Source organism: Onychomys torridus, chromosome 7 (assembly GCF_903995425.1).
Source record: "Onychomys torridus chromosome 7, mOncTor1.1, whole genome shotgun sequence".
Taxonomy (NCBI): Eukaryota; Metazoa; Chordata; class Mammalia; order Rodentia; family Cricetidae; genus Onychomys; species Onychomys torridus.
The window spans coordinates 115,271,273-115,288,079 of NC_050449.1; the positions used below are offsets into that span (position 1 = coordinate 115,271,273).

Sequence of the window (16,807 nt, forward strand, 5' to 3'; positions counted from 1 at the left end):
TCCTCAGACATCTTCATCCAAGTAACATGTAGCCAAGAGATAACTTAAAATGAAATGAACCTTTTTTTTTTTTTTTAATTTATTGGCCAGGAATGGTGGTGCACACCTTTAATCCCAGCAGGCAGGCAGATCTCTGTGAGTTCGAGGCCAGCCTGGCCTGCAAAGTGAGTTCCAGGACAGCCAGGATAGTTACACAAAGAAACCCTGTCTTGAAAAATAAATAAATAAATAGTATTTCTTGTTCAGCTGCTTACAGGGCAAGTAGGCTGGTCCCTAGTTTAAAATAATAGCTTACACCCAGTTCTTATGTCCAAACCAATGATAATCTTCATGTAGAATCTGTCACATAATTCATTTACTGAATAAAAAATTAATTTTCAGCTAACAATTTTGGCTTTCTAGCATTTCATCTAAATTAGTGACAAATTATCTTCATTTCCACCCACTCTCTTAGATCTCAGATTGATAAACTTTAAAAGGAGTAAAAATATAATAATTTTCCATAGTAACACATGGAACCCTTGCCCAAACAATGAAATCTTTTTGGTTTAGTTTGGTTTGGTTTTTTGCTTGTTGTTGTTGTTGTTGTTGTTGTGTTGTTGAAATGGGGCCTTGCTATAAAACCCAAGCCAGCCTTAAACTATCATCTTCTTGCCTCAACTTCCTAAGTGCTGAGTTTCTATAGGTGTGAGCCACATGCCCAGCTCCACACTTAATGCATAAAATCAGTCAAAGGAGAGGTGCTGACAGAGAGGTGCTTGTTAGTCAGGGAGGGCTGGTTAATGTGAGGCAGATTCTTGTTTCCCCTTTCTGCCTTTGTGACCAAACAGGAAAAACAAAGTCTTGTTGCCATTTGACAACTGCCAGTCTAGCATAATAAGTCAAACTGGTAACTGTCTTCTGCATATTGGCCCTGACTTTGTGTCTCTCTGATACTGTAAATCAATACTTAGTGGTCTTTATTTTTATTCCAGGGAAGGAAGGTCTTAGATACACTATATGAGCTAAAAATACACTTTACAAGTTTAAAAGGACTTACAGGACCTGAGAAAGTAGCACCAAGATGTCAAATTGTGAATGTTGCAGCAGAAATTTTTATCAAAAGCGGAAGCCTAGATGGTGCTATTTGGGTACTGAGGGGTAAGTTCTGATATATGAATACATAATAACCTGTTACTCTTCTTGTGAACATTATCTGTTTAATTACCTTAAGTTGATCTGAATTGGAGGTGATAGCTTGGCCTGAACTTAAGTGAATATGTGGATAAGAAAAGTCACTATGGTATAAATTGATAGGACAAAGTGGCTTTAACTTAGCCTTGGTTGGCAAAAGTTTGTTCTTGATGAGACCTAGTTGTCATAGAAACCCTGAGTCTGAACCTATTACAGTTACAGTCCATAGATTAAAAAGTGTAATTAGATATGTTAATGATGTGAAATATAACATGCCAAATTAAACCCAGGTAGTTCAGCTTCAGCTACTATGGGAAATCATGACCATGGCTTCATAGCCCCTGTTTTCACATGTCTAGACAAAAGTGCCTTCAAACAAAGATAATTATTTCCAAATTGTGATTATCCTGAGAAGTGTTATTTTCATGGTGTGTTTGTGTTTTTCTTTGGGAGAATCGGAATGGATAATCAATACACCACTTTGGCCTTGTGATACAATGGATGTTCTTAATCGGCATAATTTGCTCTGTACCATTGCACATCAACTCCTGGGCAAGAATCTTTACAGACAAACATTTGAGGTTTTCCGGAATCTACCAGGCTTTCAGAATTCTCAAGGTATGTTTTTTAAAGTCTATTTATTTTTATTTTTTATGTATGAGTGAGTGTCTATATATATGTGTGTGTATCACATATATGCCTGGTGCCCACAGAGGCTAGAAAAGGGCATTGGCTCTCCCCAGAACTTAAGTCACAGCCAGTTTGTGAACAGCCTGATGTGGGTGCTGGGAACTGAACCCAAGTCCTTTATAGGAACAGCAGGTACTCTTAACTGCTAAGCCGCCTGTTGGTTTTAAATAATAAGCAGTGCTGTTACCATTTGAGAAAGGTCAAGAGGCACAACAAAACCCAGTATCAGAGCTTTATTAGGAGGAGGGGGGAGTGGGCAGAAGCACAGAAGAGAGTAACCAGGACTGTGAAAGATATGTGCAGGGAGAAGGGTGAGGAGGAGAAAAGAGCAGAAGAGAGAGGAGTCTGTGACCGGCTTTTTAAGGATTTCTGTGCATATGCGCAGGTGGGCTTATGGGGCTATGCCATGCATGTACTGATTGCATGACTGCGCTGCACATATTTGTGCAACCAGGCAGAGCACTGATTACATAAGATGTAAGACCCCTTGCTTAGCTACTGAACTGTGTATGTGCGGTCATGCAGCTGGAGTGGCAGAATCCTAACACCATCTCTCCAGCACAACTGTAAGATAAATTATTAAATGGTCTTATTAATTTAAAAAAAAAAACCCAGAGCCAGATATTAGGGTGAAAACTGAGAGATCAGAGAAGCAGAAAGAAGCCAGCCACGTTCTTACTGCTAGGAAATCCTCAGCCAAAGAGAAAACTACTTCCTCTATACTCACACCTATATCCTTTCTGTGCCATCATGTTCTTCTCTCTGCCCAGCTACATCACTTTCCTCTTTCCGCCCAACTCTATCACTTTCTATCTGTCTGTACAGACCTCCAGACCTCTATGGTTAACTAGTGCTGGAATTAAAGGCGTGTGCCACCACGCCCGGCTCTTTTCCCAGTGTGGCCTTGAACTCACAGAGATCTGGATGAATCTCTGCCTCCCAAATGGTAGGATTAAAGGTGTGTGCTATCATTGCCTGACTTCTATGTTTAATATACTGGCTGGCTTTTTCCTCTGGTCTCCAATAAGCTTTTTTTTTTTTTTTTTTTTTTTTTTTGCCTGATCTGAGGACCAAACCCAGGGCCTTGTGCTTGCTGGGCAAGTGCTCTACCACTGAGCTAAATCCCCCAACCCCTGGATAAGCTTTATTAGGGTGCACAAAAAATATCACCACGCACAACCATCATTTTTTGCCAATCTGGTGCTTTAGCAGCTATTAAGAAACAATTCTCTACCTGTCTGGGTAGGCTGTATATTCCAGTGTTTTTTTAATGAAGTCATTTCTATAAAGTATGTTCTGGGTGAATTGAGTGTATGGTTTTAAAGATGTTTCTCTGGGTTGTTAGTCAGCAGCTCCTGTCAGCATATCCTTGTTACTCTTCCTTGCCTCTGTACATCATGAGCATGCGTCATGTCCTAATTTATTCTATTTAGATAGTGAAAAGTACTTGTTAAGTATACATCTGAGTAGTCTTGGAATAAATGTGTTCTCTTAAAGGTTAAAATTCAAGCTTTAAAATAAGAGGAGGGAATCTACGAGCAGAATTCAGAGGATGATACAAAGGATGCAGAGGGTGATTTGGGATCTTCCCCAGGTCTCACTGTCTCTCCTCAACCTCATTTTCCATTGATTCCGAAATGCTGTTTGTAGCTAGCGGGGTAGGAAGTGATACTTTCTTTGCCACGAAGTATACAGTTAATGTATACTTTAATGTACAGTTGTGTTGATGATGAAACAAAGCAGGTTTAGAGGTGGACAGTGTGTGCCAGATTCTGGAAGTCCTAAATGACAAACTAAAGGAGTTTCCTTCTTTACGTGTAGAACAGAGTAAGGGAGTTAAGTTTGGTGTTTAGAATGATAACTAAAGGGAAAGGGATTCATTTCCTGATAAGGCCTGGACCACTTCAAGACCCTACAATGATGTGGACCTAGAGTGTAGGTCACGACCCAGTTGAGTAAAAGGAATAACAGAGTTGGAAATCTCCAAGGTGACTTCTTTCCCCTAGAATTTACTAATGGGAATCCCATTAAAACATTTTTTTTTGAGTGAGCATTAGGAGCAAATATATTTGAGTCATGAAAAGCTGAGGTCTGAGCTGTGCAAAAAGAACCATGAAATTTTTCAAGACTGCAGACTCAACCTCATATGGGGAACAAATTCGGAGAAGCTACTGCAACTTCTAAAGTCTTTGTCAAGCTTCTTTTTACATTCTCCATTACAAAGGAAGTAACAGTTTTGCTTGTGTCAAAGGGTTTTTTGTTTCTAACTTGGAGAGTATGAAAGATGATTGTACTTCAGTGGGTCTGATTTCTGTACTGGGAAGCAAGGCTGAGGTTGTGGGGGAAGAAAGCTAAAGATTAATATCGGTCTTCATATCAATGATCATTTTTCATTTTATTGAATCATTGTTTTGTTTTTTCTTCATTTCAGAAACTGTGGAGGTTTCCCAGTATAGCCTTCTTTTTAATAAACTTCTAGATGCCTGTATAGAAAGTAACAGTCTTGTCATATCATCTTCTGTAGCGGAGTTCATGATTTCGAAAAGCGTCCCTATTGACTTTTCCTTTCTCAGGAGACTAATCACTTCCTTAGGAAGGAGTTGTTTGTGGCTCAAAGCCAGGGCCCACTACAAAAGTAAGTTCCATTGCAATGTTTCAATTAATATGTTGGTTTTAATATTCTTCTAATCCAGGATCCATCTATAATATTTAAAACAAGATTTTTAAATATGTAAAAAGAATAATACATATTCAGAGGTAGTGGTCTGATCTGTGCTGACTTGTAAAACCTGTTTTTTTGTCCTTTGTTTACAAGTACCATATTTTTCTCTTAGCATGTTATCAATTCCAATAGAGGGCAAGCAAAGGAAATTGGAAACAGTTTGACATATCTTACAACACAGGAATAAATACGTTGAGTAGATTGAAATTTAAATATTTGAGTGTCAAATATCCTTACTACCCGACCTGAGCTAGACGTGTTTTCAAACTCTCAGCTATGATCACCTTAGCAAGTGGTAACTTCTCTTCCCAATGAAATGGGAAAATAATTAGGTTGCATTATAGGTAATAAGCATAAATAAGTGTTTTGTTTTGGAGGGTTTAGGTTTTGATTTTTTTTTTTTTTTTTTTTTTTTTTTTTTTTTTTTTTTTTTTTTTTGAGACAGGGTTGCTCTATGTAGTTTTGGTGCCTGTCCTGGATCTCACTCTGTAGACCAGGCTGGCCTCGAACTCACAGAGATCCAACTGACTCTGCCTCCCGAGTGCTGGGATTAAAGGAGTGAGCCACCACCGCCTGGCGGTTTTGATTTTTTTTAACAGGGTCTCATATGTTATGCATGTGCACACATACATAAACATAACAATAATTAAATAAAATTTAAATATTACTAGAACATCTTTGGATTATGTTTAGATATAGTTCTCAGAGATTAGCATTATCACCTACCTACACTGGAGTAGTTTCTTGAAGGAATAAAAACACAAATATTTTAAACAAAATCTACATACAGATTTAATTTGATTCTGATAAACTGTATATTGTAAATGAATTTCTAAACAGTCTTATTAAATAAGATACACAGAGCCAAAGAGATCAGAGAAGTAGCAACCAGCCTTAGCTCACCACCTCGCTGTGAATTCCCCAGAGAGAGCTTCTTCCTGTCTAACCTGTGCTTTTTATTGCCTTCCTGTTCTACCTTGTCATTGGCTCTAAGCTTAGCCACATCACTTCCTTGTCACTGCCTGTATATACAGACCTCCAGGTCTCTGTGGTTGGTACTGGGTTTAAAGGTGTGTGTCACCATGCTTGGCTGTGTTTTTGACCACACAGAGACTCTGTCCACCATGTGATTGGATTAAGGGCATGTGCTACCATCACCTGACTTGGGCTTATGGCTCACTATGTGACCTCTGATCTCCAGGCAAACATTATTTATTAACATACAAATAAATTTCAGCACAAATAAAATATCACCACAGTATATAATATTGTCCATATCCAGTTGAGTGTCCTCAGAGTATTGACTATCATTTAATAAGACCTGTTAAGATTCCTGCTACACAAGATGGAGCTGCACTTCGTATCTTGTGCTCTGCACTTGCCAGGCAGAGCAGGAACAGTAATAGCCACATGGTGTGATGGCACCTTGAAGTAAACTCAGACTGCCACAGTAAGTATGTAACAGCAAGTGGCACTCTCACGTTATAGCCTGTGTTTTGTCTTCATAATTTAAGATAGACAGTGACCATAAAAGTATAAAGTTGTTTGTAGACCAAATCCCATTAAAACCTAAGTAGCTGTTTGGTTAGGAATTTTTTCTTCTTGTTTTTCTTTTGTTTTGAGAGAATCTCACTATATATAGCATGGCCTTCAACTCACAGTCCTTTCACTTCAGCCTCCTAAGTGCTGAGATTACAGGCATGTACCACCACACCTGGCTACTTATTAATTACTTTGAAATTACGTCAGATATATTACTATGACTTGAAAAATGGGTATTTGCCGCAGTAGAACTCAAAGGTCATTTTTCAGAGTTCTCATAAAAAGTAGTATCTAATGTATTAATATGTTTACTATCATAAAAGGTGTAATAAGCCGAGTGGTGGTGGCACACGCCTGTAATCCCAGCACTCGGGAGGCAGAGGCAGGTGGATCTCTGTGAGTTCAAGGCCAGCCTGGTCTACAAAGTTCCAGGACAGGCTCCAAAGCTACAGAGAAAACCTGTCTCGAAAATCCAAACAACAACAACAAAAAAAGTGTAATAAATCTGCAAATGTAAAAAATTACCCTGACCTGTAAGTAACTGTCAAGCTGTGGACACTTAGAAGCCTTATGTCATGACCTGTTGTTTAATTTTCAGGTGCTCTTGCACTGGGTTGCTACCCACCATTAGAGGAAAACTTATACCGGAAACTTCTACTGGTTCCCTCCTATTTATCTGAGATTGAAATGCTTTTAGCTATCGAAATATTTCTGGTGTCTAATGCTAGTAGTATTCAGAGCCCAGGAACTTCCACACAAGTGCTACAGATCGTTTTGAAAAGGTGAGTTAATAGAACTCCAGCTGCATTCTGAACATAGATGTGGCTCCACACCTACTCTTTAGTGCAGAAAGTGCATGTTTATGTTTATGTTATGTTTATTTATACTCCTTCTCTCTCTCTCTCTCTCTCTCTCTCTCTCTCTCTCTCTCTCTCTCTCTGTGTATATATATATAAAATAAACTTGGCTAACATTTAGACTAAGAAAGAACAAGACCTACTTGAAGCTTAAAACCAAACAAGTTAAGGGGCTAGGGATGAACTTCAATGGTAGAGTGTATAGATGCATGAGAACCTTGGGTTTGATTCTCAACCAAAATAAAGGCCAAAGAAGTTAACACCCAGTAAGCAGATGTTAATAAATACCATATGATATAGATCTTCTTTAAGTACCAACCTTTCTTGTGTTTCTTGTGTGGCACCTTAAAGGGTCTTTATCTAAAAATTTTAGCTATGAATTGTAGTTAGAGTTTTCCTGCCTGGCCCACAGTCAGGACAAATCTCTCTCACCCGCCAGGCCCATAGTTGCTCAGAACCAACCAAGTAAACACACAGAAACTTATATTGCTTACAAACTGTATGGCTGTGGCAGGCTTCTTGTTATCTACTTCTTCTATCTTAAATTAACCCATTTCTATTAATCTATACTTTGCCACGTGGCTTGTGGCTTACGGGTGTCTTTACATGTTGCTTCTCATGGCAGCAGCTTGCAGTGTCTCTCCGCCTCAGCCTTTACTTCCCAGAATTCTCTTCTCTCTTGTCCCGCCTATACTTCCTGCCTGGCCACTGGCCAAACAGCATTTTATTTATACAGAGCAATATCCACACCAATGAGTCTTTTCTTTATCCCTTACAGATCCAGAATGGCACAATCTGACATAAGTGCCATGTCAGTGTGGACACTTACACACCTTATCTCTGAGAAATTCTTCAGTTTTTCAGCTGTAGAATCTCAATAATTTTTAAATGTAAAGTTTAATATAAAACACGTATTTTAAAAATAAAAAGGCTTTTTGAGAGCCAGCTTCTCCTAGAGTGAGTGATACCAGAGAGAGAAGGCTAGGAGAAAAGCCAAGTGCCTTTTGTGACTATCAGGCAAGGATTATGAAGGTCTGAGATTTTTACCTATTTGCAAGTTGGCCTGCCACAGGTCCATTCGGGCTAGCGTAGGACACAAGACTCCTGTGTTAGAACAGGGTGTTTTCTTGCTGTAGTACAGCAAACAGCCAGGTGGTCTGCTTATCAGCACGATTTACTCTCACCCTAAAGTCCTACTGATAGCCCACATGGACTCCTAAACATGAGGCAGGTTCCCTGACAGGAAGGCAAGCCCAAGCCTAGAGAACTCAAAGCCTGCTTTCCATTTTCTCTCTAGGAAGACACTACCTAAAGCTGTCAGCAAACTGTCTTTTGCTCCAGAAGGAGAAACTGTCTTTGTCTTTCAAGGTTCTTCACTATTTAAAGATGCTTGAAATTCAGAACAAGAAATAGCATCTCTAACAAAACTTCCCTAAATCCATTTGACTCATGTTCAGCTGTTCCCTAACATCTCACACTCAGAACTGCTGAATCTGCTTTCTCAGTTTGTTACAGGAGTCATTTGGTATAGCCTCCATTTTGTTTGTTTGTTTGTTTGTAGACCAGGGTTTCACTGTAGACCAGGCTGGCCTTGAACTCACAGAGATCTGCCTGCCTCTGCCTCCCAAGTGTTGAGATCAAAGGCATGTGCCGCCATCCCCCGGCTGTACAGTCCCTGTTTAACAAGAAGAAATCATTTTACCTGCACTTTCTAAAAACACCCATTGAAACTAGCCTTTGTTCTTACAGCTCTGTTTTTAGTAGGGTTGGGCTTCCTTTATTTGACACTGTGCACTGCAGCATGAGGTGTCTAGGTTTTATCTTAAAAGAATTTGATTTTCTTCTTGAATCCCATTTCCCACACATGCAGCCTCTTTATTCGTGGTTGAATGTGAGCGTGGTTGTCATCCTAGTCCATGACCAGTGACATACCTGGTCTTTGATCTTAGGAAGATCAATATGTTTTGTCTTGCTGGTGTGCTAAGCCCTGCCTTAGGGTGCTAACCTGTATGAAATTTTGTTCATTTTTAAACATTGAGAATATGCCACCTATTCAGTTTTCAGTCTATCATACTCTAAAGTGTCTCATTTAATTTAGGAAGCCCCAGAAGGCACTTGGATACCCCTTCCTCTTTTGAAGTGCAAGCCTTATTTAGGTCATCCAGTAGCCCACACTGGTGTTAATTTAGGTAGAACCATTCTCAGAACTTGATGCTCACTGACTTCCAAGGTTCCAAGAGCAAGAAGCAAGAAGCAAGAAAAACATGATGTCTCATATTTTAAATACCTTTAATGATTTCCTTTCTGCAGAAGAAAAGCTACCATAAATTAAGAATTTTATGTCAGCAAACATAATCACAGTTGATGTCAGATGGAGCTTGAAAAAAATTATAACACTTAGTGAAGTACCCAAGTCAGAACCAAAGGAAACCAAACAGTTCTACAGTTTGTTACTAAATGTTAGCTGCACATTAAGTACTTGCTTGAATCTAGAAATAACTAACACCAAGTGAAAACTAATGTGATTATTATTTAAGATATATTGTACTTAATACTAACTTATACAGCTTAATATTTATAGTTATTAACTTTGTAAGTGCAAATATATAAGTAACTAGCTGTGCTCTAGATCAGTGTTTCTCAAACACCCATTGCTACTGGGTCCTAATATAAAATGCCTCTTACACTGTCAACCGTGGTCCATAAAGCTGAAGAGGCATTGCTAAAAGACACCATGGTAGTTTGGAGCCAGTAAACACAAATGACTTGCCCACAGAAACGACACCGTTTCTTTTGAGAATTTCTGCCTTTGTGTTCACTTTACCCAGATGTGAAGAAAACAAATCTCGAAGCAAGGATGACTATCAAGCTGCAGTAGAAAGATTGATCATGGCTGCTCGCATATCAGACCCGAAGCTTTTCATTAAGCACATGACTGTCAACATTAACAAGGAGCAGGTGTACAGTTTGGAGCATTGTTCTGCCCTGAAATGGTTGAAAGAGAATATGAAGTGGGCTGGAAAGGTCTGGCTTTTCACTAACCATTAGTTATTAAACGTATTGTTGTTGGTTTTTTTTTTAAGTTCAAGTAATCATTGTTGAAAATAAAAGACAATAAAATAGCTCTCATTGTATTCAGCATTTGTATCTTATTGACACTAGAAGTTATCAAATAGTTTTCAAGCAATAAAAAAATTTCATTTGCTTGTAATGGTTTTATTAGCAATAAAAAATGATTTCTAAAATTGTTTTTTTACTTAAATTTAGAAGGAACTAAGTATGGTAATTCTTTGTAATTCAAAGAGTGAAAAGCCCATACACTGCATGCTGTGTATGTACCCACAGGGTACTCAGTGGGGTGATTAAAAATCACCAACTAATCCCAGCACTCGGGAGGCAGAAGCAGGCAGATCTCTGTGAGTTCGAGGCCAGCCTGGGCTACCAAGTGAGTTCCAGGAAAGACGCAAAGCTACACAAGAAAAACCCTGTCTCAGAAAACCAAAAATAAAAATTTTTAAAAAATCAACTACTATAAATGACTTTGCCATAGTCAGGATTACTACTACTGGAATGAAACACCATGACTAAAGACAACTTGGGGATAAAAAGTTTATTTGGCTTACACTTCCAGGTCATAGTCCATCATTGATGGAAGTGTCAAGGCAGGAACTCAAACAGGGCAGGAACCTGGAGGCAGGAGCTTATAGTGATATTTTATTTGTATTGAAATGTGATTTTATTTGTATGTCAATAAAGTTGCCTTGAGGTCAGAGCAAGCCAGAGCAGAAGCTGAGCAGTAGTGGGGCACGCCTTTAATCCCAGCACTTGGGAGGCAGAGCTAGGCGGATCTCTGTGTGTTCAAGGACACAGCCAGCATGGCAGACACACGCCTTTAATCTCAATACCAACCATAGAAGACCTGGAGGTCTGTACAAACAGGCAGTGATGAGGAGGTCATGTGGCTGGGTTTACAACCAATGAGAGAGGAGAACAGAAAGTCTTTAAATAGACAGGACACACAGAAGTAGGTCTCTTGCGGAGAGGAAGGACAGCAGAAGCAGTGAAGGGTAAGGTTTTCCGCTCTTGCTCTGACCTTGTGGTTTTTAACTCTGCAATTGGTTCTGTGTTTCTTATTTAACAAGACGGTTACATCTACAGGAGCTGATACAGAGGCCATGGAAGAGTGCTGCTTACTGACTTGCTCAGCCTGCTTTCTTACAGAACTCAGGACCACCAGCCCAGGGTTAGCCACACCCACAATGGATTGGGCCTTCCCCCATCAATCACTAATGAAGAAAATGCTTTAAAGCCAGATCTTATGGAGGCATTTTCTCAATTGAGGTTCTCTTCTCTCTTAAGATTCTAGATGTGTCAAGTTGGCATAGAACTAACCAACACAAACGTTTTTAAAACACTAAAATTCAGAGCATTATACCAACTGTTTAAATTACCCTCAACAATTTCCTTCCAGTGTCTATGATTCTTTATTATTATGTGTATGGTAGGGGAGGGTGCACACCTGCCATATCCATGTGGAAGTTGCAAGACAGCTTTTTGGAATCTGTTCTTTCCTTCTACCTTTATCTGGTGATCAAACCAAGGTAGTCAGGCTGTGGATTTGACAGCTAACACCTTTATCTGCTGAGTACCTAACCTGCACAGCATTGTAGGGTTTTTGACAATGTGTAACTGCTATGTGTTAATTTTGCTAAAGAAAATATTAACAAATATGCCAAAAGTTAGTTAAATATCTAACAAGTGTGTCCCAAAGCACTAAGAAGTCATCTTCCGTATCTGTAGCCTATTCTCTTTAGTGAAATCCTCATTCTTTTTTTTTTTTTTTTGAGACAGGGTTTCTCTGTAGTTTTGGAGCCTGTCCTGGAACTCACTCTGTAGTCCAGGCTGGCCTCAAACTCACAGAGATCCACCTGCCTCTGCCTCCCGAGTGCTGGGATTAAAGGTGTGTGCCGCTGCTGCCGCCACCACGACCACCCAACCAAATTCAAGTCTTTAAGAAAAAACAAAAAAACAAAAAACTGGGTAGGGTAATAAAAGGACAAGTAGTGAGCAGGGGGGACAAAGTATTTAAAGGAGTTCTCAAAATAGGTAAAGGCAGCGCCCTTAAATATACAGGTTCACGGAAATTAAGTCCCAGCACTGGCAGGCTTGAGTGAAGTGTCTGGCACACTGCTGCAGTCACGAGGAGTGCAATTACAAATCAGGCTCCAACAGACAACCTAGAGACGGGCTGCAGCAATGCGGGCCGCAAGGTTGCTGCCTGGAGAGCAAAGATTCATCCAAGAGAAGAGAGAGGACTGGGCTTTGTGCTGGAAAAACGTAGGCCTTTTGCCTGTCAACCGAGCCAAGAGGTAGCACTTGCGAAAAGAGCAGTTAACTGTTCCATCTTTTGCAGTTCTGCAGATCAAAGTTACAGGTGTGACATAAAGTAGAAACCCCATGCTGACTGAGAACAATTAACATTTAAAAAGAGCCTAGTAGCAAGGTGTGGTGGCTGAGGCAGGAGAATCGCTGCAAGTTCAAGGCCAGCGTGGGATACAGTGGGAGACACTGTCTCAAATGATAATGAGTAAATCCAGATAATGCTTGAGGCAAAATCAAGGAGGAAATGTAATCCAGAAAGGATCAGCTGCTTCTGAGGAGCAGACCAGTACTGCCAACGGCTGCTCAGCCTGGAAGTGCGTCAGCAGAGCGCTCTGCGCGACCCCTCCCCCACCGCCGGGCGCTGCGCATGCGCGCATCTGCCCCGCCCCCTGGCCCCGGCTCCTCCTCTACCTTTGCTCTCCGTCCCCACCTACCCGCCAATCATCTTTCTCCCGCAGACATAGTCGGCGCAGGAACGCAGGCTGTGTCTCCCGAAGCTCCCTTCGGAACCCCGCAGGTAGCGGGGTAAGGACGCGGATTAATGCGGCTTTGAAGCGGGGAGGAGGGAGGCCAGCGACAGCCCAACTCCTGGCTGAGAGCCGCTGGCCGGCCAGCCGTGCACAGGCGTTCAGGGAGGAAGGCCGGTCCGTCGCAGCCAATGAGCGTGGGTCCTGCGGGCTCAGGGTGACCCGGGCTCCAGCCAGGGACCCAGGCCTGTACCCGCCTGAGGCAGTAGGCAAGGCGGGTCAGGAGCTCTTTGCTTATCACAAGTTGACATAGGACTCCACTCCATCCTTGCCCAGAGTCGACCTGTGAGTGCCTGAGGCGCAGGCGATGCCTCCAGGTGGGAGCTGGGTTCAGGCTACTGAGAGAGCCTTGGGGTTGGCGGGCCCCTGGGAGCAGCTCCACCCCAAGTTTTGGGCCAAGTTGCAGGCCCACCAGTTCACTTGTAGACCTGTAATCAGACTTTTGGCTAAGTAGACTCCTGGGGGTGGGGGAGGTAGAAAATGTCCTTGAGGAGGTGCACGACACCACTGAAGAGCTTAGTGACTTAAAAAAAGTGTATAGGATAATGGTGAAAGGAAACTGGTCAGGCGGGAGTCTATCAGTATACGACTACTGGAGATTCCAGGTTTAATATAGAGCTCATATAGTTGGGTTTTTTTGTTTGTTTGTTTGTTTTAACTGTCAAAAGTTTGGTTGGTTAGCTGGCTGAAGCATTTATCTAATGGTGGCCTACTGAAAAGGAAGTGGAGATGCCCGAGCCCTTCTTGATCAGTGCTGATGAAGGGATTTTAAGCTTAGGGAAATTGGAATACTAGTGTGGGTGCAGTGTGAAAAACCTAGACCTCTATAATGGGAAGGCCCAAAAGACATGCCCTATGCTAATCCTGTAGGATGCAAATGGTTTGAGAGGCAACAGCAGATTTGAAGAGCTTTGTCATAACACTTTTCCTTATGCCAAATCTTAGGGTTGGAGACTGACACTCAACTGGATGAATTAAATTCAGTGGGTTTAATTGGACCGTGGAGTAGCACCAAGGCCTGTATATAGGTGAGACTGGGCCAGAAGTGCCTGTATCCTTCTTGAAATGAAGTGTTGCCAACTGGAGTATTTTTTCCTGTGCCTTTGACCATCAAGAACCAATTATGATTTAAATATCCGGCAAGAGATATAAAAAGGAAGATAAAAAACTTGTCATCTATTGGTTTATCTAATACTGTTTCCTATTTTGCTCTTGTTTACTTTTTGCCTTACTCTAGTGGGAAGCCTAAAGGCAATGGGAAAAATGTCTGGTCTATGGGTGAGAGGGTGCATACTTGTAACCCCAGCGCTCCAGAGGCAAAAGTAGGAGGATCTCTCTGAGTTGGATGCTAGTCTGGTCTACATAGTGAGATCCTGTTTCCAAAAACAAAAAGATAAGAAAGAAATGCATGGTTTTCTCACCACTTGAGAGAACAAATTTCTTCTAAAACCTCACAAGATAGTTGCACTCCACTAAAGTGAGAGTAGTGTGAAATTAACTTAGTTTAAATTACTTTCAAATACAAATTGTGCCAAGAGGCCAAAGCTCAATCTTGATTTCTGTACTTGTCAAAAATAATGGCTAGAGGCAGTTGGCTCTGCACAGCAAGTTCCATAGAGCTACATAGAGAGTTGCAGACCTCAAGGGAGGGGGGGAAGGGAGGAACATTAAAAAATTCCAATACTCGATGGGTGGTGGTGGCGCATGCCTTCAATCTCAGCACTCGGTAGGCAGAGCCAGGCGGATCTCTGAGTTCGAGGTCTACCAAGTGAGTTCCAGGAAAGGCGCAAAGCTACACAGGGAAACCCTGTCTCAAAAAATAACAAAAAAAAAATTCCAATACTCATTGATATTGGTTTCTAAATGAATTTTATCCTTCCACATCTGCCTTCTGTCCACATAATAGACCACTTCCTTGGGACAAGTCTTTCCATGTGTCCTCCTGCTACTGCAGGTGCAGCCCAGGAAATCTCCCATTACTCTGCAAATCTGAATCGTTGCATTTGCTGTTTTGTTTTATGGTTGTTTGCTTGTGTGTGTCCCACTTCGCTACCCCTTCTTTCTACACTGTAAGTTTAGTGAAAGTGAGCCTAACACAGTATTGAGTAAATATCTGTTGGAAAACTGGTGAATTGAGGAATCAGAATGCAGCTGGGCAGTGGTGGCACACGCCTTTAATCCCAGCACCCAGAGGCAGAGGCAGGAGAATCTCTGGGAGTTTAAGGCCAGCCTGATCTACAGAACGAGTTCCAGGACAGGCTCCAAAGCTACACAGAGAAACCCTGTCTTGGGGGGGAAAAAAAAAGGAATCAGAATGCTGATTAGACAGTGAGTGAGTTTCTTTAGCTCTGTAGCATGCCTGAGGTTTTCTCTGAATGTATGGGGGATATTGATGGGAATCCTGAGAACTGGTCTTGAAGACAGATCGCTTGTAGCTGATGTAGCTACGCTCGGCTCTTGGAGCTGGTGCCACGAGCATAGGGCAGCACCCACCCCATGTTCTGAAACAGTGTGCCTTTGATCTGAGAGTCTTTGATCCTATGTGCCTCAGTCTGCAGCAGTGGAAGACACAGTCACTTCTTGCTGACTGTACAGACTGAGTTCTTTCAGAGATTTTACTCAGTTGAAGCTGAGATCTTGATTTACACTGCAGAAAAAGAATTTCAGGATAAGACAGTATGAAGACAGGTTAGAGTTTATTAAGAAAAGGTTTTCATATAGATTTAAAGGTGTAACAGAAAACTTACTTCTCCCCACAAAGGTAATAATAATAGGAAGTTCGTATTATATATCAAAAGAATGACTATGGCCAGGCGGTGGTGGTGCACGCCTTTAATCCCAGCACTTGGGAAGCAGAGCCAGGTGGATCTTTGTGATTTCGAGGCCAGCCTGGTCTATAGAGTGAGATCCAGGAAAGGCGCAAAGCTACACAGAGACAGAGAAACCCTGTCTGAAAAACCAAAAAAAAAAAGAATGAATGACTATGGCTTGGGTAGATGGATTCAGTGTTTTCCTGAATAATATATTCCAATGTAGAAGCAGCTACATGAGCTTTTAGTCATAGAACAGAAGAAAGCCATAAATAGCTGGTGCACTATCTGAGAAGGTTATGGGATCTTTAGGAGGTGGGGCCTTGTTGGAAGAAGCACATCACTAGCAGCAGCCATGAGGTTTTATAGTCCACCCCACTTCCTCCTGCCACCATGCCTTCCCTTCCTGGTGCCATGTTTAACCAGCTGATGGACTGGTTCCCCTCCTGGAAATAAGCCAAAACAAACTTTCTCCTCTATGTTGCTTTTGTCAGGGAGTTTCATCGCAGCAACAGAAAAATAACTAAGACACCTCACATTGTAGTTTATCATATTTTATTTATTAGGTTAATACTTAATGCACTTTTAATGCACTTCACTTTGAGGATAGTAACATAATGGTAATATCTCAAACTTAATCTCAAATTTCACCTATTCGGTTCTTCTGTTTGCTTGTTAATCTGTTAGGCAATTAATGGATGCTTGGAAGTTGGCTTGCATATTCAGAAATGTTTTGCCACCTGAAGCCTTTGAAGAGGTAAGCTCTCTGGCCCACTCTTTGTTTGTTTAGAGGGAGATCTGTTACATATTGAGCTAATTTCAACTTGTTTTTCAGATCCAAAAACTATTTCGTTTTATGGTTTTAGGCAGAAACAACAACAAAAAAAAAAAGAAAGAAAGAAAGAAAGAGAAAATTCATATGAGCAGCCAAATTGTCTAAGGCTCCATTCAAAGCAGGAGATACAGATCCTAACAGACTAGTTCTATATGAAAGATTAAGAGGAAAAAGCAGATTAAACCACCCCCGGCACAATATTATATTCCCTAACTATAGAGCACATAGTTTGATGTTTTAGAGTTTAAAAGAGAGTGACTATAATAAGA

The 16,807-nt window shown here is 41.1% G+C and overlaps 2 protein-coding genes across 6 annotated transcripts in view; both read left to right on the forward strand.

Moving 5' to 3' along the window:
* The window catches only part of Topaz1 (testis and ovary specific PAZ domain containing 1), a 56,981-nt gene extending 46,846 nt beyond the window's left edge, over positions 1–10,135 (forward strand). The window contains exons 16-20 of the mRNA XM_036193042.1: positions 975–1,140; positions 1,627–1,791; positions 4,295–4,498; positions 6,726–6,909; positions 9,813–10,135. Of these exons, the coding sequence (XP_036048935.1) occupies positions 975–1,140; positions 1,627–1,791; positions 4,295–4,498; positions 6,726–6,909; positions 9,813–10,032 (939 nt within the window). The 3' untranslated portion in view covers positions 10,033–10,135. The remainder of the gene's footprint in view (positions 1–974; positions 1,141–1,626; positions 1,792–4,294; positions 4,499–6,725; positions 6,910–9,812) is intronic.
* Positions 10,136–12,760: 2,625 nt separating this feature from the next.
* Positions 12,761–16,807, forward strand: part of Tcaim (T cell activation inhibitor, mitochondrial) — a 32,791-nt gene continuing 28,744 nt past the window's right edge. For 3 of the 5 annotated variants that reach the window (XM_036192210.1, XM_036192215.1, XM_036192214.1), the window contains exons 1-3: positions 12,761–12,891; positions 13,839–13,921; positions 16,391–16,460. In XM_036192210.1, coding sequence (XP_036048103.1) covers positions 16,398–16,460 — 63 coding nt within the window. In that variant the 5' untranslated portion in view covers positions 12,761–12,891; positions 13,839–13,921; positions 16,391–16,397. Of the gene's footprint in view, positions 13,211–13,838; positions 13,922–16,390; positions 16,461–16,807 lie in introns of all 5 variants that reach the window. The other 2 variants (XM_036192211.1, XM_036192212.1) reach the window with 2 other exon arrangements.